Below are 19,186 nucleotides of genomic sequence, written 5' to 3'. Positions count from 1 at the left end.
CCTTTCTGAGCTCAACTTCACTATAGTTTCATCTGATAGAGTATTTTATAACAAATCGAACCAAAAGTAAGACAAAACCAGTGTTTCCCCACAGGATTTTGCGAGACTATGGCGCTGGATGATGTCATATCCTAATTAACATAAGGCACAATATCATTGGTATTTTGCCTTCATACTTGTGTCAGCACTTCAGATCTGTAAACTGTCACCGTAATACAACTAAATACCCAATAAAAACATATTTTCTGTTTGTCACAGCGTGTTACATATCTTAACACGACCCATTCGTACGTACAAAGACAGAGCACAAAGCCTCTGTCTGTGAGTAACAAACCACGTGCATATTAACACACAAACTGTGTTCATTCATGTTCAAATATCCAAACAGTCAGCTGCGGTATGGTCAACAGAATGTGCCGCTCCTTTCTATTATGGGCACAGAACAGATACGATCCTGGGCTCCTGGGAGAAAGTGAGACATTGTGGTTGCGGGGCAGTTGTGGTGACATTTTCCTACTAAATGAACGCTCATGTTTCTCCAAAAACTTGGTAGATTTGATGCAGAAGGGGTCGCTAAATTGGCAACGCTGGATTAAGATGACTCAATTCAATGTTACAACTTTCCATGTCCACCCAGCTTCACACTAATTGTACACAATGACAAAGAAAAACCTTTTTTGACTAAATGGATCCATAAAGAACCTTGAGCATCTGTAGAACCTTTCAGCTTCAAAAAGGGTTCTTTGGTTTGAAGGGGGATCAAGCGCCCCTTTCAGATTTTGTGTTACTGTTCAGACTCTTTTAGTAATAGGCCTTACCCACTTGTCGATCATCCTCGCTTGCTATTGGTGAATGAACCCAGCTCTATGATTTGTCAATCTCTGCTTTGCTGTTGCTTGATTTGACTATTGCGCATTCACAGGAACATCTTCAGGTTTTTGCGTACTGAAAATGACGAATCAGCGTACTTTGAGGTCAAAATACGTACCCGCTACGCAAAAGCGTTCAGGATTACAGGTCTGCTAAAGTTTGTTTTCATAACAAATCTCAACAATCCGCAGACACTGACATCTAAGCATGTCACAAGGACAAACACACATTTCATTTGCTTTTACATTTCTCAACTATCAGTAAAATAAAAAAAACTCACAACTGTACTGTGTTGAATTATTATAATACACTTACACATGTCAATCAAATCCATTATTCACCCAACACAGATTTCCTTCTTTTACTGAAAAATATAAAAAGTGGGACAAAATGTTGGCAAAATGATATCATTGCACTGGTCTTAGTGGACAAAGGCATTTTATCTCAGTTTTCTCTAAATTGAACATGACTGTAGCTAAATAAAAGCTGAAGTGATCTCGCCACTCTAGTCTTCATCTACAAGCTTAAATCACAATCAAAAATCTGTTGTTTACATTGCAGGTGTCCGAGAAACAGGATGACATGTGTTATTTATTTAGCACGAGCTGTCAAAATACTGAATTCGGATTGGCTCGAAGGTGTGCACCAAAACACTAAATGCACAGATAGTTCAGTCAATTTGATCATCGTTCTAAATGAATGCACAAGGCCTATAAACCAAAACATGTTGTCAACGTTGCCCCTCAAATGTCATCCAACAAAAGTGAAAATGTGCAGTAACGTTTCTTTATGTTGTTGAGATGAAACCATCTATAAATTCTAATTTCAATAATTAATTTCTATAAATCTAATGTACGAAATTTTAAAATATATTTTTTTATAAATGATCTGTAATCTGCAAAAAAACCTGTAATACGGAGAGGCTTCTGTATATCTGTAATACTAGGTCCTCAAGATTATTCCCATGCCAAAAAGGTCACGTGTCTGAAACCCATGAATAAAGAGGCACCTCTTCTCCATTTGTTGGGTATAATTGATTTAGGTTTGTGAATTTTAATTCACAGAAATCCTACAAAGGTTGTCGTCACCCAAAAACAATGTTCCAATTTTTGTCACATCCATAATGCAGTTTTACCTTCCTTTTTTAAGATAGAACATTTGTTCATAGACAATTCATGACATTTTCTGATGTTAAGAGTCAAGTAAAATATTGGTTCAATATTTTCGTCACAATTTCATTTTCTGAGCATTTTAAAGTCACATCCATAACACTGGAATCGCCCGAATGTGAAAATTTAACCAACTATTGATTTATAATTATTTCATGTTTTTATCCATTTCACAGAGTCATCCCCATATGAATCAGCAAAATTAAAGTTAAAATTAAAGTAAAATCTTTTGCTGAAGCAGTTCTTTAGAAATCCCGTACTGACTAGAACTAGTAAGATCGGACTGCCATAGTAATATTAGGTTCTATTTTTGAAATGAATCAGTCCACAGAAGGCCATGTGTACAGTCCACCACTTAATAAATGAAACCATAACATAACAAGAATGAACAACTTGATCCAAGTCATTTCAGCACAAGCACGATGAAGATGACACAAACTCCGGCAGTTTTCGAACTGAATGAAAGCGAAACTGAAAGCAATGATGGGGTTCACCTTCAGAAGGTGTGCGTGCGTGTCTGCACATACCCTCCAAGAAGCCAGCCGAGGTCAGCTTTTTACGGTGCGCGCGAGCGTAATCTTGTAGGTTAGGTGCACTGGAGGAGCAGCCCAGCACCATGGTGCTAAACAGTCCAGCACAATGAGATCCTGATGAGAGTTAGAGAAGACACATACAGCAATCGTGCCTTCAGCGCACACATACAGCGCACTGCATGCAGCATGCATTTCTACAAGATTCTTGCCACAGAGTCGTGCAGCCTTACTCACACATCCCATAGTGACAGTAATGTCTCTTGCCATGGCAAATGGTAATGCCATGTTTTAAAAAAATAGGTAACAAGATTTGTAGTCACACAACGTGTGAATCTTCACCACAATTGGACTGAGTATTGCAAATATGTGCTTTTTTATTTTGGAAAATCAACAAACTCTTGATTTATTTATTTAAGAAATTATAGCCAGTTATAGGTCTGAGACAGTATTCCGTACTTCAAGCTAGTCCCCTATAAGACAGGTGACACAAATAACATGATGGCCACAAAACACTGCTTTATGCTTTATATTGTGCCGTATTTCTGAATCAAGTAAGGATTTAGATTTTCAAGGTTATTATTAATTGATTATTATTACAATTATCAATCTGATCGAATTTATAATCAACAAGCTTCAATCAATTCAACTATGAGAACTGACATATCGATCATCAATCAATCATGCCAACGCATCACAATAAAGTCCTAATTTTCACATTTCAGAGGTGGATTGCATTTTGCATGAAAGGAAATTAACATGTTTCTGTATTGTAAGAAATGTGATTTTTCACCCAAAGGACCCAAAATGTTTTTCTTCTTGTTCGTTTTTTTTACACACTTAATGACAATTATTAACATAGAGAAAGCAGTGTGTAAATCTTTGAAGCAAATTTATCCAACAAAAACCTTTGTGGCTTTATCGCTCAGTGTGAGCAGTACAATGTGAAAACTATCTCACGGTCAGTAATGTTTCACATCTCAAAGTAAAAACTAAGAAGATTTTTTCCTACAAACACACTTGCTGCTATACTACACTTCAGAATCCAGGTGTTTACTTATCTTTCATTTCTGTAACTACATTAATCAATTGTACAAAAGAAAAAAAACAGCTGTGTGTAACAAATCAGATGATTAAAAAGATTAAATAACTGATATTTATCAATATGACAAATATGCATTTCTTCATATTTATATCACAAATTTTAAATCAGGATTAAGATTTTAGTGTCCGGTACACATAATCTATCAATTAATATGAGTTCAAGATGTGTGTATAATACTTGTCGAATAATTTAAGACATTTGAATGGACAGTTTGCCTCAAAATGAAAATTTGAATATTACTCAGCCTCAGTTCTATTATTTACTCACCTGTATACATTTCTCTGTTCTGCTAAACACAAAGGAAGATATTTGAAAGAATGTCAGTAACCAAACAGATCGCATCCCCCATTTACCCCATAGCAGGGAAAATAAATACTTTTGAAGTCAATGGGGGATGAGATCTGTTTTGTCACAAACATACTTTTAATAACTCCCTTCATGTTTATTAGACAAAGACATTTATACAGGTTTGGAATAATCTGAGAATTTTCATTTTTGGGTGAATTATCTCTTTAAGAGACATACACTGTCACTCCCACAGATGTATTCCTACACACTGAACATATGCTTCACAACATGAACGTTTGTGAGTACACAACATACAGATACACAAAGGACATGACAAGCATATATGAGAGACCAAGTCAGTACTGTATAAATTGGCTGTGTGGCAAAAATCTTCAGAGTACAGTGTGTTTACAGTGAGTACAGCGCATCGAGCGGATTACACTCAAACCAATCCATCATTAGACCACACACATCAGAGCGAGAACAGCCAATCATCTTTCAGACATTATAAACCAGGACGAGTACTGTATGTCAGACAGTAATGACCTGATCTGGAATCCAAATATTCAGGATGTTCTGTCAAAGAGGAACTTACCCATTGCAGAAGAGAGCTTGTGTTCAGCATGTAGTCTGCTGGGTCTGGTGTGACTGTTGTTCTCCGACAGAACCTAAAAGAACCAAGCAAGCCATAGAACTTCTTAAAAAAAACGTTTATCCAGTTATAAAATGTGTTAAAGAAAACCGGTCTTTTTCAGAAAGACGGATGTTAATAAGCAGCACAGAAAATATGTGAGTTCACCGAAAAAAAATGGATCATGCATGGACCCACTGCCACACAGACTTCATTCCATGTCAAACAGAAAATGAGATCGGGGATGAGGAGGGATATGAGAACAAACATGGCAACAGCTGCAGAGAATAAACTGACAAAAGAAGGACCATCTGAAATGAATATACATGTGCACCCACATCATGTTAAAACCATAAACACAGCATAAAAGGAAAGGCAAAGATCGCAGCCCTTGATCTTCTCAGTTAACACATTCATTTCGTGCAAATACCCAAACAAACCTAGAAATGAAGGAATCTTTTGTTCTCTGGGGAAAGGGAGGAGAGACTTGACATACGAGGGGAGCGGAGCAAGTACTAAACAAGGATTAGAAACAGGAGAGATCCCTTTGGCCACCCTCACTACACAGGCTTTACCTGAGGACTGCAGACATCTAGACATCTCATCCTAATACTAATAAACTTAAAGACTGTAGTTTCTCAGACCTTTCATTTAAATACAGAGTGAATGCTTTAGAAGTCCTTAAAGGAGTAGTTCACCTTCAAAATGAATAATCTGTCATCCTTTACTCACCCTCTTGTCATGACTTCCTTTCTTCTGCAGAACACAAAAGAAGTTATTTTGAAAAATGATGTTAACAGAACAGCACTGGACCCCATTCACTTCTATTATAACCAATGCACGTAAATGGGGGACTGTTAACAACATTCTTCAAAATATCTTCTTCTGTGTTCTGCAGAAGAAAGAAAGTCATGCAGGTTTGAAATGAGTAATTGATGACAGAATATTCATTTTGAAGGTGAACTACTCCTTTAAATATTAAGTATTTTCAATAGAAACTGTAATAATAAGTGACACCGAAGTATTTGACAACTTAGGCACATTTTAATATGCGTAAACGTCTCATTATATATTATTATGCATTATACAATAACATGTTAAACCTTATGGTGTAGAAATATAGCAAACAAATATCTCAAGCAGAATATTTCACATTGAGGTTTGTTAGCTTGATAAAATATATCTGGACTTCAAACATAATTAATATTCCGAATGACACACCAGAGTGACCAAATGGTGTGTTTTATGGAAGTAGGAGAAATGCTCCAGCATGAATGTTTGCAGATGAAATTTAAGCATCTGTGAGTGTCAGAATACTTTTGGAGCCACTTTGGTTAAGTAGACCACTGAGGTTCAAACTTTGACATAATGTTAAAATAAAAACTGTTATTACTCAGTATTACTAACGACTCATAAACATGAACAAAAAACATGAATGTAATTATAACACTTGGGTTATAATTATGCGACAACATTTGCGATTTTAAAAACCACAAACACCCGTAAGGCTGGAATGTGAATCCAATGGAATTACAACTGAAAAAAATATGATGTTAAATTATTGGTGAACAACAAAACAAATCCACTCTGGTTGATGTAAACACTTTCTGCTAAGGAACTGTAAATGATCAAGATTTGATCTGATCTGACGGTGACCAATGAGTGTGACAAGCTGTCAAAGCAGAGATGATCCTTACTTCTGGAAGAGGCAAGTTCCAGCCAACATCTACCCAAACCAAACATCTGAAGTGAATGCCACGTGTTTGGAGGGCAATTGATTATTGGACCCTGAAATGGAGCATGTTGCAAAGGACAGCTAATGGAGGTCAGCGGATGAATGAAAAGAGATGAGAGTTCTCAGAACAAGTATGAATAATGACGTCGATTAGTGAAGAGTGAAACACAACAAATCATCTCAGGGACTAAATTAAACCGTTATCATATAAGATCTTACATTGATGGCTGAAAGCAGTTAAAACCTTTCTCGCAAACATAAGGCACATTACAAACCCAATTTTCCCCATAAATAGTGCAACATAAAGTTAGATTTTAGTTTTAAGCGCATTGTAAAAGAGCTGCTTAGATTATTACAGAATAACACTACTCGTGAATTTCAAAGTAATATAAAACAGACTTTACAACCATTTCAACTGAAATGAGATTTATCAAGAAAGAAAATGACTATGTGAGTTTATTTATTGGGAATTGAATCATGAAAACCATGCATACTATAGCTAAATGAAACCTAAATAATAGGGATGTAACGAGCCGGTTGAAAATTGAAATATGTGACGATTCAACTCGGTTGATATGTTAAAGGACTCGCAATACATGTTTTGAACAGCAGGGGCTGCTGTGTTTACTGCAAACTTGGTACATTTGGATATGCTTATATTTCTTTGAATAAAAAATTCAAGAACGGAAAAGCGCAGACAAACTCTTAGTTTGTTTATATGAAAGAGACTTTGCTTATTTATTTGGAATTTGTTTTAAACTTGCAGTTTAGTTTTGTAATCTGACATAAAATATATTTTTATTAGAGAAAGAATAGCATTTGAGAAATAATAAAAAGGGCAGTTGCTCATTTCTATTGTCTCGACTTATTTTGTTAAAAATTACAAATCGTGAAAAATCGTATCGTGAGATCAGAATTGTGACTGCATCGCGAGCTGAATGAATTGTTACATCCCCACTAACTAGTGTGCTACAGAGGACTAGTCTATTGTCCTCTCATAAAAAAAATAGATACGTCAGGTTAATGTAAACCTAAAAAGGAGAGGGAAAAAATACATACAGCGAGTTTGAATGTTAATTGACTAGACAAAACAAAACCCGTTCTCTCTTCACATCTTAATATGGGTGCATGAAATGGTAACAGAAAGGCTACGGTGAATAGAGTAAAGACACTCTCTTTTGATTCATCTGCTCATTAGATGTCCTTGCTGGCTGCCGCCAAGTTCTTGAGTGTGTATTGACAAGAAGTTAGCGGGTTGGTGTGAAGAATGAATTAAATTGGTAAAAACCTGTTGCCATGAGCCAAATATACTGGATGTGAAAGCCAGTGATTTGGGTGAGACTGGGGAGGAAGTTATTTGGTCCCCTGATCTGCGTCTTCGACGCCCAGTACCAACACCACAGGTGTAATGTATCCAGGTACCTATAGAGTCAGGGCTAGACACACTCAGGGGGCTGTCTTCCTGGAAGTGAGATAGGGGGCAGAAACAGCACAAGCATGCAACAACGTTAACAACAGTCCAGCTACTGTATGTGTCCATCAACATTCAGTACGACACCTTTGCTCAACAGGTAATGTGTGCTCATACTTTGCCAGCAGGGGTCTTGAAAAAGTTTTGCAGCAATGGCGACTAAAAAAAAGAAAAATACAAGACGGTGCCGATATAAGGACAATTTGAAGAATAATGTACATTTTCTGGTTAGTAAGGCTTTGATTGAACAATTTCATTGTTGTGAGTTGTTATCAATTATCGGTGCACTTAATAAAACAACACTTCAAACACTCAAAAACATTTGTGTCATGTGGAGGGCAATGTCTGTATTAAAGGGGTCATATGGCGCGAACACATGTTATGTGTCTTTGGTGTGTTATAAGTTATAAGCACATGCAGGTATTAGACATGTCAAATTGCTAAAATTAAAGTGTCGAAACAAAAGATGCATTCTATCTAAAAGCAAATGCTCATCTAGACCTGTCTGACACGTCTCCTGTAACCACACCCCCACAAATGACTAAGCCCGCCCAAATGTATATGCAAGTAAGGTTGGCGTACCTGTCAGCACAACTGCTTTGGAACCTGATGTTTGAAATACGTTAAGCAGCGTTACATTTCTGTAACACACTTGCAGTATTCAACCAAACACAACACACTAGTGAACTGTCCAATCATAGCACACCTTGCTTTTCAGAGCGATGAGTTTTGTAAAAAATGTGCATGTTTCAGAGAGGCAATACAAACATGCACGGTGTGTGCAAAATAAAAGTTTTTTTTAACCTTGAATCGTGTATACACATCGCATTCCATCTAAAACCAACCATTATATTAATTTTAGCCGTGTCATATGACCCCTTTAATGTTTGAAACAATATTATGCTGAGGCAGTAGTCGAGTACTGTAAATAACAACAATCTTAACCAGACCGCCACAGAATATCACTAATAATCACACAACATACATCTTTTGGAAAAACTATTTAGCCTCCAACGCTGTTTGCACATTTATCAGGTCAGTTTCATAATTCAGAATATATTAACCAATGATTTGTTCCCAAGTTAGCACTTGGAATCATGATAATATGCATAAAAGTCCTATAAACTTTTAAAACATTTGAAAACACTTAAGAGCTATAAACACAACATTCATACTCTTGGAAATAATACCTAACATAACAGCAATCAAAACAACACATAACTGTGAAGTAACACAAACAAGCTGGAGAAGAACATGAGTTGATTTCAAATACAGTAAACATACCTGAGAGCTCAGTGCAGTCCATCATACAGAAGAGACACTACATCCTGTCCTCCTAAACTTTATCTCATCAACACACGTCAACTCCTTCCCAACATTTACATTACACATGACTGTCTCTGGATCATTGTTTGTTCTTTCTGAGCTGTTATTTCTGGACCTACTCTCTCTTTCAGCCACATTGATCAAACAATATTTGTCATTTCTTTATTTAATGGTCATTCTACAGGGACTGAATGTGACGCTTTACAACTCTGTGACAAACTGACTTTTCTTGATATTTCATAACAGTCAAAATGTAAAATCTTATCTTCTTTATTCCCTTACACACACGCATGGGCTGCAGTATTTAACTGTTTAGTGTATTATTGTGATATGAGATGGACATTTGAAAGGTAAAATGTAGGTTTAGAAAGAAAAAAAAATCTAATAAGACAAAAGTATTTTTTTTTACAACTTATTCAATAAAAACTGCGATTTCTATACCTCTGATAAGTTCAATAATCTGCAGAGTCAGAAATTGGATTTCTTTCATCGCCGGACTATTATCAGTGAAATATCATCTTCTAGCAAACATTACACATACAACTCCGAGATTCACCTGACTATTCTCAAACAGCACAAAAATGTTTAGACTCTTCCTGAAAACAGAAAGATGTGTCAGTAATGAAAACTCACAAACACTTACTTCCACAGAGCCAATCTTTTTGGAGCGTGGAAGAGGAGACTTCCTGTGGATGTAGATGGGATCTGATACCATAGGGCGAAACATCATGAGGGTCCGATCCGGCTCGTCCCGTTTAGCTCCGCCAGACTCCTCATCACTGTCGTTCTGGGACTTTTTCTTGGAGTCCTCATTTTGAGACACAGTCAACATTAAACACATCAAACTATCAATCTACAAAAGTTCAGTTAAAATCAAAGAGTTCTCTTTAACCTCTCTGGATGCTGGTCTATAACCAAATCCAGACGGCAGGTTTTTATCCTCCTCACAGCCTTTAGCTCCTGGACTGAAGTGAAGTTCCACATGGAAACGTTCCTCAGATGAAGGATCCTGCGATTCAAAACGCAAGAAGAACACAGAATCTTCAATATATTCAATAAAACCTTATGGTACGCCTAATTATTTATGCGGTTATCTAACCAATCGTGTGACAGCAGCACTTTGAATAGAACTGAAGTCATGAGCTGTATTTTTTGTCAGATAGCTGATGGCATTAACAGAAGATAAACAAAAGCTGTTTCCTAGATGAACTTCGAAACTTTGCGTTTACAGGTTTCTAAAAGGCTATTTTCAAGTTTCTGAAAACACTCCCATTATTGTCTCAGTGTAAATGATCTAAATACAAATTTGTGCACACTGTGATGTCAAACTAATGCGCATTATGCCGCGGTCAGACTTGACTTTGTTCGGAAGGTGGTATGAAAATGGGCGGGAGCGATTCCTCCATTTTTTACATTTCTGTACTGAAAGGTTACGCTGTGAGGTTTTGACCTTCTATTGGTCTCACGCACTCACATGACGCGATTTTTTAGGTCAGAGTTCACCAAACTTGAACTTTGCAACGCAGCGAAATATCTTCGAATAGGCTTGCATTTCAAGTCTATCACTTTCGCATGCGTATGAATGGAAGTCAATGGAGTGAAAAGTCAAGTGTGACCGCAGCCTTACATTTTAAGTCTACAGGCATGTATGAGTACTTGGACTGCACACAATTTTGGGGGCCTTTACATAAAACATTTTAAAAATGCAGTCGAAACGGATCCGTTTTTAGTACATTAAACCATGTACCTGGTTTGGGTCTTCATAGAGCATAATGACGATCTGGGTCATGTAGTTTAGCTCACTGACTATTTTGAGGTAGTCCATGGCTCTCTTCCACTGCTCATCTTGGGCTTCCTGGAATACAGTGAACCATATGAATGACTCATTTCTGCTGGCCATGGCAACACACTACGAGAGCGACAAGATGCTTTTTACACTCACATCACAGAGAGCTCCATAACGCAAGATTGACAGAAGCGAGTGTACGTGACTCTCACTGGTGAAGTAAAGTCTGGTCCTCACATGTCGTTCTGGAGACATAACCCCACTGGAATATCTGTGGACCAAAAAATCTACATAAGCTTATCAAAGCCATTGAGTAAAGTAAAGCTGCATACATTCAACAGTGTGTATCAAGGTTCTTTTAGTTTACTAAAATTTTAACTTTGAAAACATTCCTGTTTATTGAAATAAAATAAAATATTGAGCAAAAATTATTGGAAAAATTGAAATGTTGCCTCAAAAATAAAGCAGTTAAATTATAATAATAAAGAAAACCTAAACTAAAATAAAAATAAATGTATCTTATATAGAAACATTAAAAATAAACCAATACATTATAAAATGACAAATGCATACACCAAAATTGCAAAAACTTTAACTAAAATTAAAACAAAAACAAAAGTTAATTTAAAGGTGTCATGAACTGGCCTTTTTTATTATTTTATTCAGTTGTATGAGGTCTACTGTTGTGGTTTTTAATTTCAAAAACATCATAAAGAATAAGTAATTGGCTATTTTCTGCCCGTGTTTTGAGGCGGACTCGCCAAAACGCCGGGTTTATCGGCAATACAAAATAGTCCCATCCCATCACTGAACTAGATTATATAGAATTTTAGCTAGTCGTCATGTAAACGTTAGATTTTGGCGGCCGCAGTACATTAGGAAAGTAGCCCAAAACCTGCTTATGCCTTACACTACTGCGTTACTACAAAAAGTAATATGTTACTGTAATATATTACTTGTAAAGCTTTACTCCCAACACTGTATGTTTTACACACATTAGAATGCTGAGCAATTCCAATCGGATCCAATATTGACTGAACAGCACTGCTTTTTAATTTAAGTCTTTCCGCAAAACCATCGTAGACCTGTGCCTTGTTCACAAAGGAATCCGCGGTGAAATGAATCAAATTCTCAAAGTTTTACCCACGTGAGATGGAACGTCTTTAAAAAATAAACTTCAACCACGCATTACTAATGTCGGAATCCGAAGGTAGGTTATGCAGCGACAGGCTGGCACTGCTCTATATTTAGCTATCTAAAAGGCATGTTTGTATAATGCTTGCTCATACTATCTGCTTCCGCTCAACTTGTGCGAAAAACCAGTTGGCGGGGCTAGAGAAGTAGTCGTTGATATTCTTCTGTGGAGGTGGTGTTCAACCTATCAATGACATCACAGATAGGTGCATTCTAGAACCTGGCGTTCGCTGGGCCTGGTGTCAATAACAGATGTCATCTCAGTAACCAGGGAATTTTCAGTTCTGACCCTTACAGGATTTTTGCTTGAATACGAATCCTCTTATATAGCAAAAGCTTGGGTTAAAATTGATGTCTTAATTCATTACACCTTTAAATGATTAATAATAGGAAATAAAACTCAAATCAAAACTAAACTATAACTCTGGGGTCTACTGGTCAGTGACACACATATATCGTTTAGTTTGAGTCTAAAGCTCTGGAGTAGATTGTCTCACAGAGGGTGAAGTTTATTAACTGTGTCGTCATCTTGCGTCCTCTGGAGATCAGAGCGAATCTTGCGAATCAGAGGGGTGCAGTATCCTTTTGCAATGTCCAGTTTCTCAGCCTGAGAGATACCATATTCCTGACAAAAGAAAATAAAAACTATAACTTCTGTCAGAGTGGTTCATTCTACAACATCCTAAAGCTTGCGTTTAGTGCAAGGAAATCTAAAAAACAGCTGCATTAAATCAACACACACTCCGAAGTGTTACAATAATACATCTGAACTGAATCACAGGCAAATATTGGCATACCAATCAAAATTTTGGAGTAATTCACTTATATTTTGCATACAGGGCTTGAACGGTGATGGGAGATTTTTTCAAATCTCTCAGTTCTGGTTGAACAGAATAAAAAGAGAACATATCAAATATTGTTCAAAAGCAGCACCTGTGGTATGACAATGTCCGCCAGTGCTTTGGACAGCCGGTAGATTTCCATGGTGTCGTCGAGTTTCAATGAGCTGTTGTGCTGCACATCATATTTGATGCAGTCATAGATGTCAGGAATCTTGCTGATGTTGTACCGGCCGTTCTTCATCTTGAAATCTTTCTCCAGTTTAGACCATCGCCGCAACATCAGGTCCAGAATCTCACTGTGGTACAGCTGGATATCTGCGAGAGACAGAGCACACATGAAAGTGCCTGAAGATAAACAGTTTCTAAAATACTCATTTTACGATTTAAGTGCAATTTAAAGCGCAAGAAAGTCTTATGATTTTTTATTTTTAAATGTTAAAGTACTTCACCTTCAAAATGAAAATTTGGTCATCATACTTCAAACCTGTATGTCTTTCTTCTGCAGAACACAAAAGAAGATATTTTGAAGAATGTTGTTAACAGACCCCCATTTGGTTGCAATAGAAGTGAATTTGGGGGCTGTGCTGTTCTGTAACCAACATTTTTCAAAATATCTGCTTTTGTGTTCTACAGAAGAAAGAAAGTCATGCAGGTTTGAAATGACAAGAGGATGAATAAATGATGGCAGAATACTCATTTTGAAGGTGAACTACTAGTTTCTTGGAAAAGGATTCCAAAGATCAATCATTTATCATTTACAAGTGTTACATTCATCTTACATACCTGTAACTAGCATTCATATATGTACTGTATGTATGTATGTACAGTACAGCCAAGGAAATCATTAAAACCGTTTCACTTTTGTTTCATTCTGTGAACTTCTAACAATATTTGGATTGAGTTTAAAATTAAAAAGGTATATATTTTATGCATTTATTTGCAGAAAGTGAATACTGGAGAAACAGGTGAAAATAACAGAAAAGAAGCTCTGTATTTCAGTTCAGATTAATTTAAATCAATACAATACATTTTTAGGAAAAGTTCAAAACTATTTGTTTTATGTGATAGCATACATTTTTGGGGGGTTTAATGTGTCTTGCTTTGCTGTCGGCCTTTCACATTGCTGTTGGATGACTTTATGTCACCCCTGAAGTTTGATTTTGTTGAAATTCAAAAGACACTGGACTGGAATGTCCACAATACATCTAGAAATTTTGTAATGGTCTCTTAATTATTTAAGCGGTTGCATTGACACATATAAATAACAAACAGTATATACTGCAAATAACTGCAGTGAATTTCATTCTGTTACCTGCATACTTGGGATCTTCCATCCTCTGGCGGATCTGCAGCGTGAGGTTTTGAATGAGGGAGTAAACCTTGTCACACGTCTGCACAGGGTTTTTGATCATCTGCATGGACTTCACTAAAGATGTGCTGGAGGTGGGTGCCAGCTGCCATAAACCAACATAAAGACGAGATAGCGCAGAAAGGTTCATAGAAAGAAATTTCATGGTTATATCATGATTAGAGCAACAGATAACATACTCAGAGCGGTTGTTTGTTTTTGGAGGATCAGTCATATATACGAGGGGAGGCACACCAGACAAGACTTGGCAATAAAACAGCCGACCATACTGAAACTAGCAAAATATGACAATTTGTCATATAAATATTGTGTAGCTGTACACTTTCTTATTGAGACTGTTGTTTAATTTTAAAAGACTTGATTTAGCTGAACATGATAAAATAATCAAAAACTGGCAAATCTTAATTTTTTATCAACTTTTTATTGTGAGATTTTTTCCCCTCATGTTGATGCTTGTTGTTAGGTAAAATGTGTGCAAGTATCTGAGTTTTTTTGGTGGGGACCAAAATTGAGATCCCCACGGGCACAAAAGCTTATTATTGAACTGAACTATCATTTTAGAAAATCTAAAAATGCAAAAAGTTTTCACAGGCCAATGTTGTGTTGCAGTAAATTTCCACTGTCTTTGCTTAATATAATACCAACACCTGCTCACACTATATGAAGTCAGGCCGAGCACCGCCACACAACTTAGAGTATTTCATCAACTCTTCTCATTGTTTTCGGTCATCACTTCATCTTCTGCCTGCCGTTCCTCCCCACCATCTCTATATCTCACCCTTTACATTATACGGTTGAAATCATTATACGGAGGATAAATGTTAAGATGAACATGCAGAGACCTTCTCAAAGTCGTCTGGAAGGAAGTCTCTGTCTTTCTGAAGAATCTCGTGAAGTCGTGCTTTGACTTTCTGCTGGCAGCTGCTTAAGGAGTCGCTGTCACTGTCCAGCAGGCCGTTCATATTCGCACTCTTCACCATCTGTACGAGGATTGGCGTCAGCTCTCCCTCCAATGCCAACAGACCCTGAGGACACCAGGCGTCTCGTAAATATAAATAATCTGACCCACCGTTCTACTTAGCACAATTGTGAAACAGAATGGTAAAAATAAACGGTTGTGCTACTTTTGCGAAGGCCGCAGCCGTCATCTGTACACGGCCTTCATCAGAGGCATATATCTTCAGATCGTGTCTGTACGTGCTGTGCAGACGCAGAAGACCACAACCAGGAAAACCAGCATAATCGCCTACGACAGACAACATCAAAATGTCATGAACTCATTTTTCACTGCGTGCAGCCCTGACTACATATTAATAAAATGATGCATTTTCAAAATAATTATTTAACATGTTGTTTTATATATAATACATTAATACATATAAAGTATAAAACTCTTGAAAGTAAGAATGTGTTATAGTGTAAGAGGAAAGAAATAGTAATTGTACCTTGTCCTCCAGGGTACATGCACCTGAAGGCCCGCCCGAGTTCTTCGGCCTGTACCCTGCCAGCTGGTGTCAACTCTCCACCCCACTTCAAAACCAGCAATAGAGACGGGTCATTCCTTTGCACATCTAAAAACAAACACAGGGGTCATCAAGAACACATTTAAAATACACTCGGCCTCACATCCTCCAGATAAAAGAGCAAGAGCGGTCGAAATGCTCCTAGGAAGAAAGTTAGTGAAAGCTTTTCATTCTCTTAACTGTGTATATACACCGAAGAAACAGTTTGCCAAGTACTGTAAATGACATGAACACTTTACAGCAAGAATCTGCTTGTTAATATTGGTTAACTACATCATTAAATGTGAGCTGACAATACATAACTCTCCTTCAACATTTATAAAAATTTATTAAAATCAAAAAATGGTTATTTGCTAAAGATGGTTATTTGTTTTTTGCTGGTCTCATAACAATAGTCACAAGACACGTGAGAACCAGAGATGTTCAAAGTCATTGAATTAAAATAAACAACATTTGTGCATCCTATAAAAGGCTTTAGAATCAGGGTGGAAACACCAGCGTCTCTAAAACAAGCCAAAAACATTTTTGCAAAAGCCATTGGTCAAAATGATTTATAACATGCTCTGTTTAAATACTCGATTCTAATTGGCTGGAAGGTGTGCTTTAAAATCGTTTAATCCACAGGTAGTTCAAGTCAGTTTGATCAATGTTTGGTATAAACTGACGGAAATAAATGGAATTTTCACCTCTCGGATCAAAAAGTGGAACTGTAAACATCAATAACAGCTTTAATTTGCCATGTGGACCATGGTAAACGCGGGATAATTTACAAAAAACATTAATTATCTCTAGCTGTTATAATCAAAGTGATGCAGTTTTGAAGAAACCCACATCTACGGAGTGATAAAAAACGAACAAATGTAGATAGAAGAATACAGTTTCTTTTGTTTGATAGCTTTCATTTGACATATTGTTTGTCCATATATTCTTTACAGAAAATTTACTGTGAGCCATTAAAGTTGGGTGAAAATGTTAAAAAACGCTGGAGTAGGCTGGGAACAACAAGAGGCTGGCGGCGAATGAGTTAAAGGGCCACAATCCCAGAAAATGCAATTTTAAAAGATTATCCACCAGAAATTGATTGTGTGCAAAAACACCCTGTAATTATACAAATCTATACAAATTATTATACAAATTATACAAATCCATCTATTCTTCTTTTTGTTGGATGTGAAATTGACCATAAAAGTAGGCCGGGAGGAGAACATTCGGACAAGCCCGGGTTTATCCCGCTGTGACCTCGCTGGCCTGAAATATAACAATCGAAAAGTCCCGGGCAGGAAGATGATGACTTAGCGTTCGGGGAGAATTTATTTTTTTGGATCGACAAAGAAACATTCACCGGTCCGTGTCTCTGGTCTGAAAAAACTAAAGAGAAACGAGCCAGGACTCGTTGGAAATGTCTCCGGTGGTGCATTCAACCACGAGTCGATGCGACCCCTACGTCGTGAGCTAGAGCTCCCCGTAGCTGGAAAGTTTGAAAAATCAAAGCTTCGGGACCCTGTGGTCTGTGAGTATATCATGGATTTAGCCCAAACAATTGATTCTCAAGCGTGGATCAGTACAAGCTGATCGTGATCAAGCTTCATCTCCGGAAGAAGTAAGTTTTACACATATATTTTAAATCAACTTTTTTTTATGTACACTGTAGCGAGGAAGGCGTGGCGAGAGCCGTCAGACAAAGGGGCGGGGCCGGTGTGCGCACATCTGATAGCCATTATCACTCACGCCACCGGCCCCGCCCCTTTGTCTGACGGCTCTCGCCACGCCTTCCTCGCTACATACACATAGTCGCGGCTTAACCTGAGACATGGTCCAAAGACAGGTGTTTAGTGGCAACGTTAGGGGTAAAACGCATTGCGTTTCAGAAGACTTGTGACAAACACAAATTCTGTAAAGCTTATTCATTACAACGAAAGAAAGTTATAGCAGTGTCTTTCTCGGTTAGTTCAGTGTTTTCTTTTATGTCATAAGCGCGACAATAATTAAAGCGAATAGAAACAGTTCACATTTGTAAGACAATGAGGTTACGCAGAAATTGCTACTCACAACATAATATCACCTGGTTGCTGATCTTTACATAACTGTCTGTCATATACAAGTACTCTGAATGCATGTTTATGCCTATATCTGTGTTTATGTCTGATAGTAATATGAATGCACATGATTAATCATCAATGGCCAATATTTCATACAGCGAATGGTCAGCATATGTTGTTCTATGTTTTTCTCTTTTACATTTGATTCGTATTCATGAACAAGGCATTAATGTGATTTTTATTGCAGTTAGTGTATCGTTTTGGTTGAGGAAGGCATACCAGACGTTATTGCACTTTCCGCTATATTGCTTGTCTTGATCGTGATCTTCGTCATATTTTGCATATGGGGAGGGGGGAGCAGAAGCTCATTTGTATTTAAAGAGACACACACAAAAAAGGCGCCTCTTCCATTGCAGCCACAAATGGCCATGTTCAACATATTCAACATCTTGTAATGAAAGATATGTGGTGTATTTTGAGCTGAAACTTTACAGAGACATTCTGGGGATAACACTGACTATTTTTACATTACAGAAAACCTCTGGATTTGTGGCCCTTTAATGAGAGATATTATGACATTTGACTTTATACAAGAAGAGTGTCTTAGTCCCACAACCTGTTTTTTGTAGTTTTCTATTTTAAATGATTTTGATGCACTTCGCTTTGCGTCGGGTGGTTCTTGCATTAAAATCCTTATTATCCCTGACTTAACATACGGGACCTTCCGTCAGCATTACAGTTCAATAATGCAACTGATCTTAAGAACAAATGTTTGCTTGAAAACCATAGCAAAAGTTGAATAACATAAAAGGTAAAAATAACTAAATAGAAAATAATAATAATGATAAAATAATAAAAAAATGTAAAGGGACAAAAACATTTTTTCTGATGATTAACGTAGGCTTGACTTATGACAGAATTTTCTTTTTTTCGGCAGCACATTTTTACCTTCTTCTTCGCTGGAAGTTTTAGGGCAGCCGTGGGGCAGATATGTTAACTGGACCTTACGGTTAATGCCAGAGAAGTGACCATACCTAAACAAACACGAGAAACGATAAGAGAATAAAACTCTTTAAGAGAAAAAACCAGGGGCCGGATTCACGAAACATTTTTAAGAAAATTCTTCTTAACTGCCATATTTTTTCTTAAATTTGAATTTAGAAAAGTGTAAAGAATGTTCTGCATTTCAGAAAGAACTTCTTAATCTAACATTTTTTCTCAAGATTGATTTACAAAGTACGACGGCGTTTTAGTGCCACGTTAAAAATAAAAAAAATAACTTTATTCTCGTAACATTTCGACTTTATT

At 37.1% G+C, this 19,186-nt stretch overlaps 1 protein-coding gene across 4 annotated transcripts in view; it reads right to left on the bottom strand.

Moving 5' to 3' along the window:
• ppip5k2 (diphosphoinositol pentakisphosphate kinase 2) overlaps positions 1-19,186 on the bottom strand; it is a 45,996-nt gene that overhangs the window by 4,975 nt on the left and 21,835 nt on the right. The window contains exons 14-28 of one of the 4 annotated variants that reach the window (XM_056737007.1): positions 18,827-18,912; positions 15,762-15,887; positions 15,441-15,562; positions 15,159-15,341; positions 14,260-14,401; positions 13,039-13,262; positions 12,603-12,730; positions 11,068-11,182; positions 10,873-10,980; positions 10,018-10,134; positions 9,769-9,933; positions 7,917-7,958; positions 7,617-7,790; positions 4,558-4,630; positions 2,567-2,686 (exon numbers count right to left, since the gene is read on the bottom strand). In XM_056737007.1, the coding sequence (XP_056592985.1) occupies positions 2,567-2,686; positions 4,558-4,630; positions 7,617-7,790; positions 7,917-7,958; positions 9,769-9,933; positions 10,018-10,134; positions 10,873-10,980; positions 11,068-11,182; positions 12,603-12,730; positions 13,039-13,262; positions 14,260-14,401; positions 15,159-15,341; positions 15,441-15,562; positions 15,762-15,887; positions 18,827-18,912 (1,925 nt within the window). The remainder of the gene's footprint in view (positions 1-2,566; positions 2,687-4,557; positions 4,631-7,616; positions 7,791-7,916; positions 7,959-9,768; positions 9,934-10,017; positions 10,135-10,872; positions 10,981-11,067; positions 11,183-12,602; positions 12,731-13,038; positions 13,263-14,259; positions 14,402-15,158; positions 15,342-15,440; positions 15,563-15,761; positions 15,888-18,826; positions 18,913-19,186) is intronic. The other 3 variants (XM_056737008.1, XM_056737010.1, XM_056737009.1) reach the window with 3 other exon arrangements.

This window comes from Triplophysa dalaica, chromosome 22, assembly GCF_015846415.1.
Source record: "Triplophysa dalaica isolate WHDGS20190420 chromosome 22, ASM1584641v1, whole genome shotgun sequence".
Lineage (NCBI taxonomy): Eukaryota > Metazoa > Chordata > Actinopteri > Cypriniformes > Nemacheilidae > Triplophysa > Triplophysa dalaica.
The sequence above is the reverse complement of the archived record's forward strand: the minus strand, read 5'-3'. Positions and strand labels throughout refer to the sequence as shown.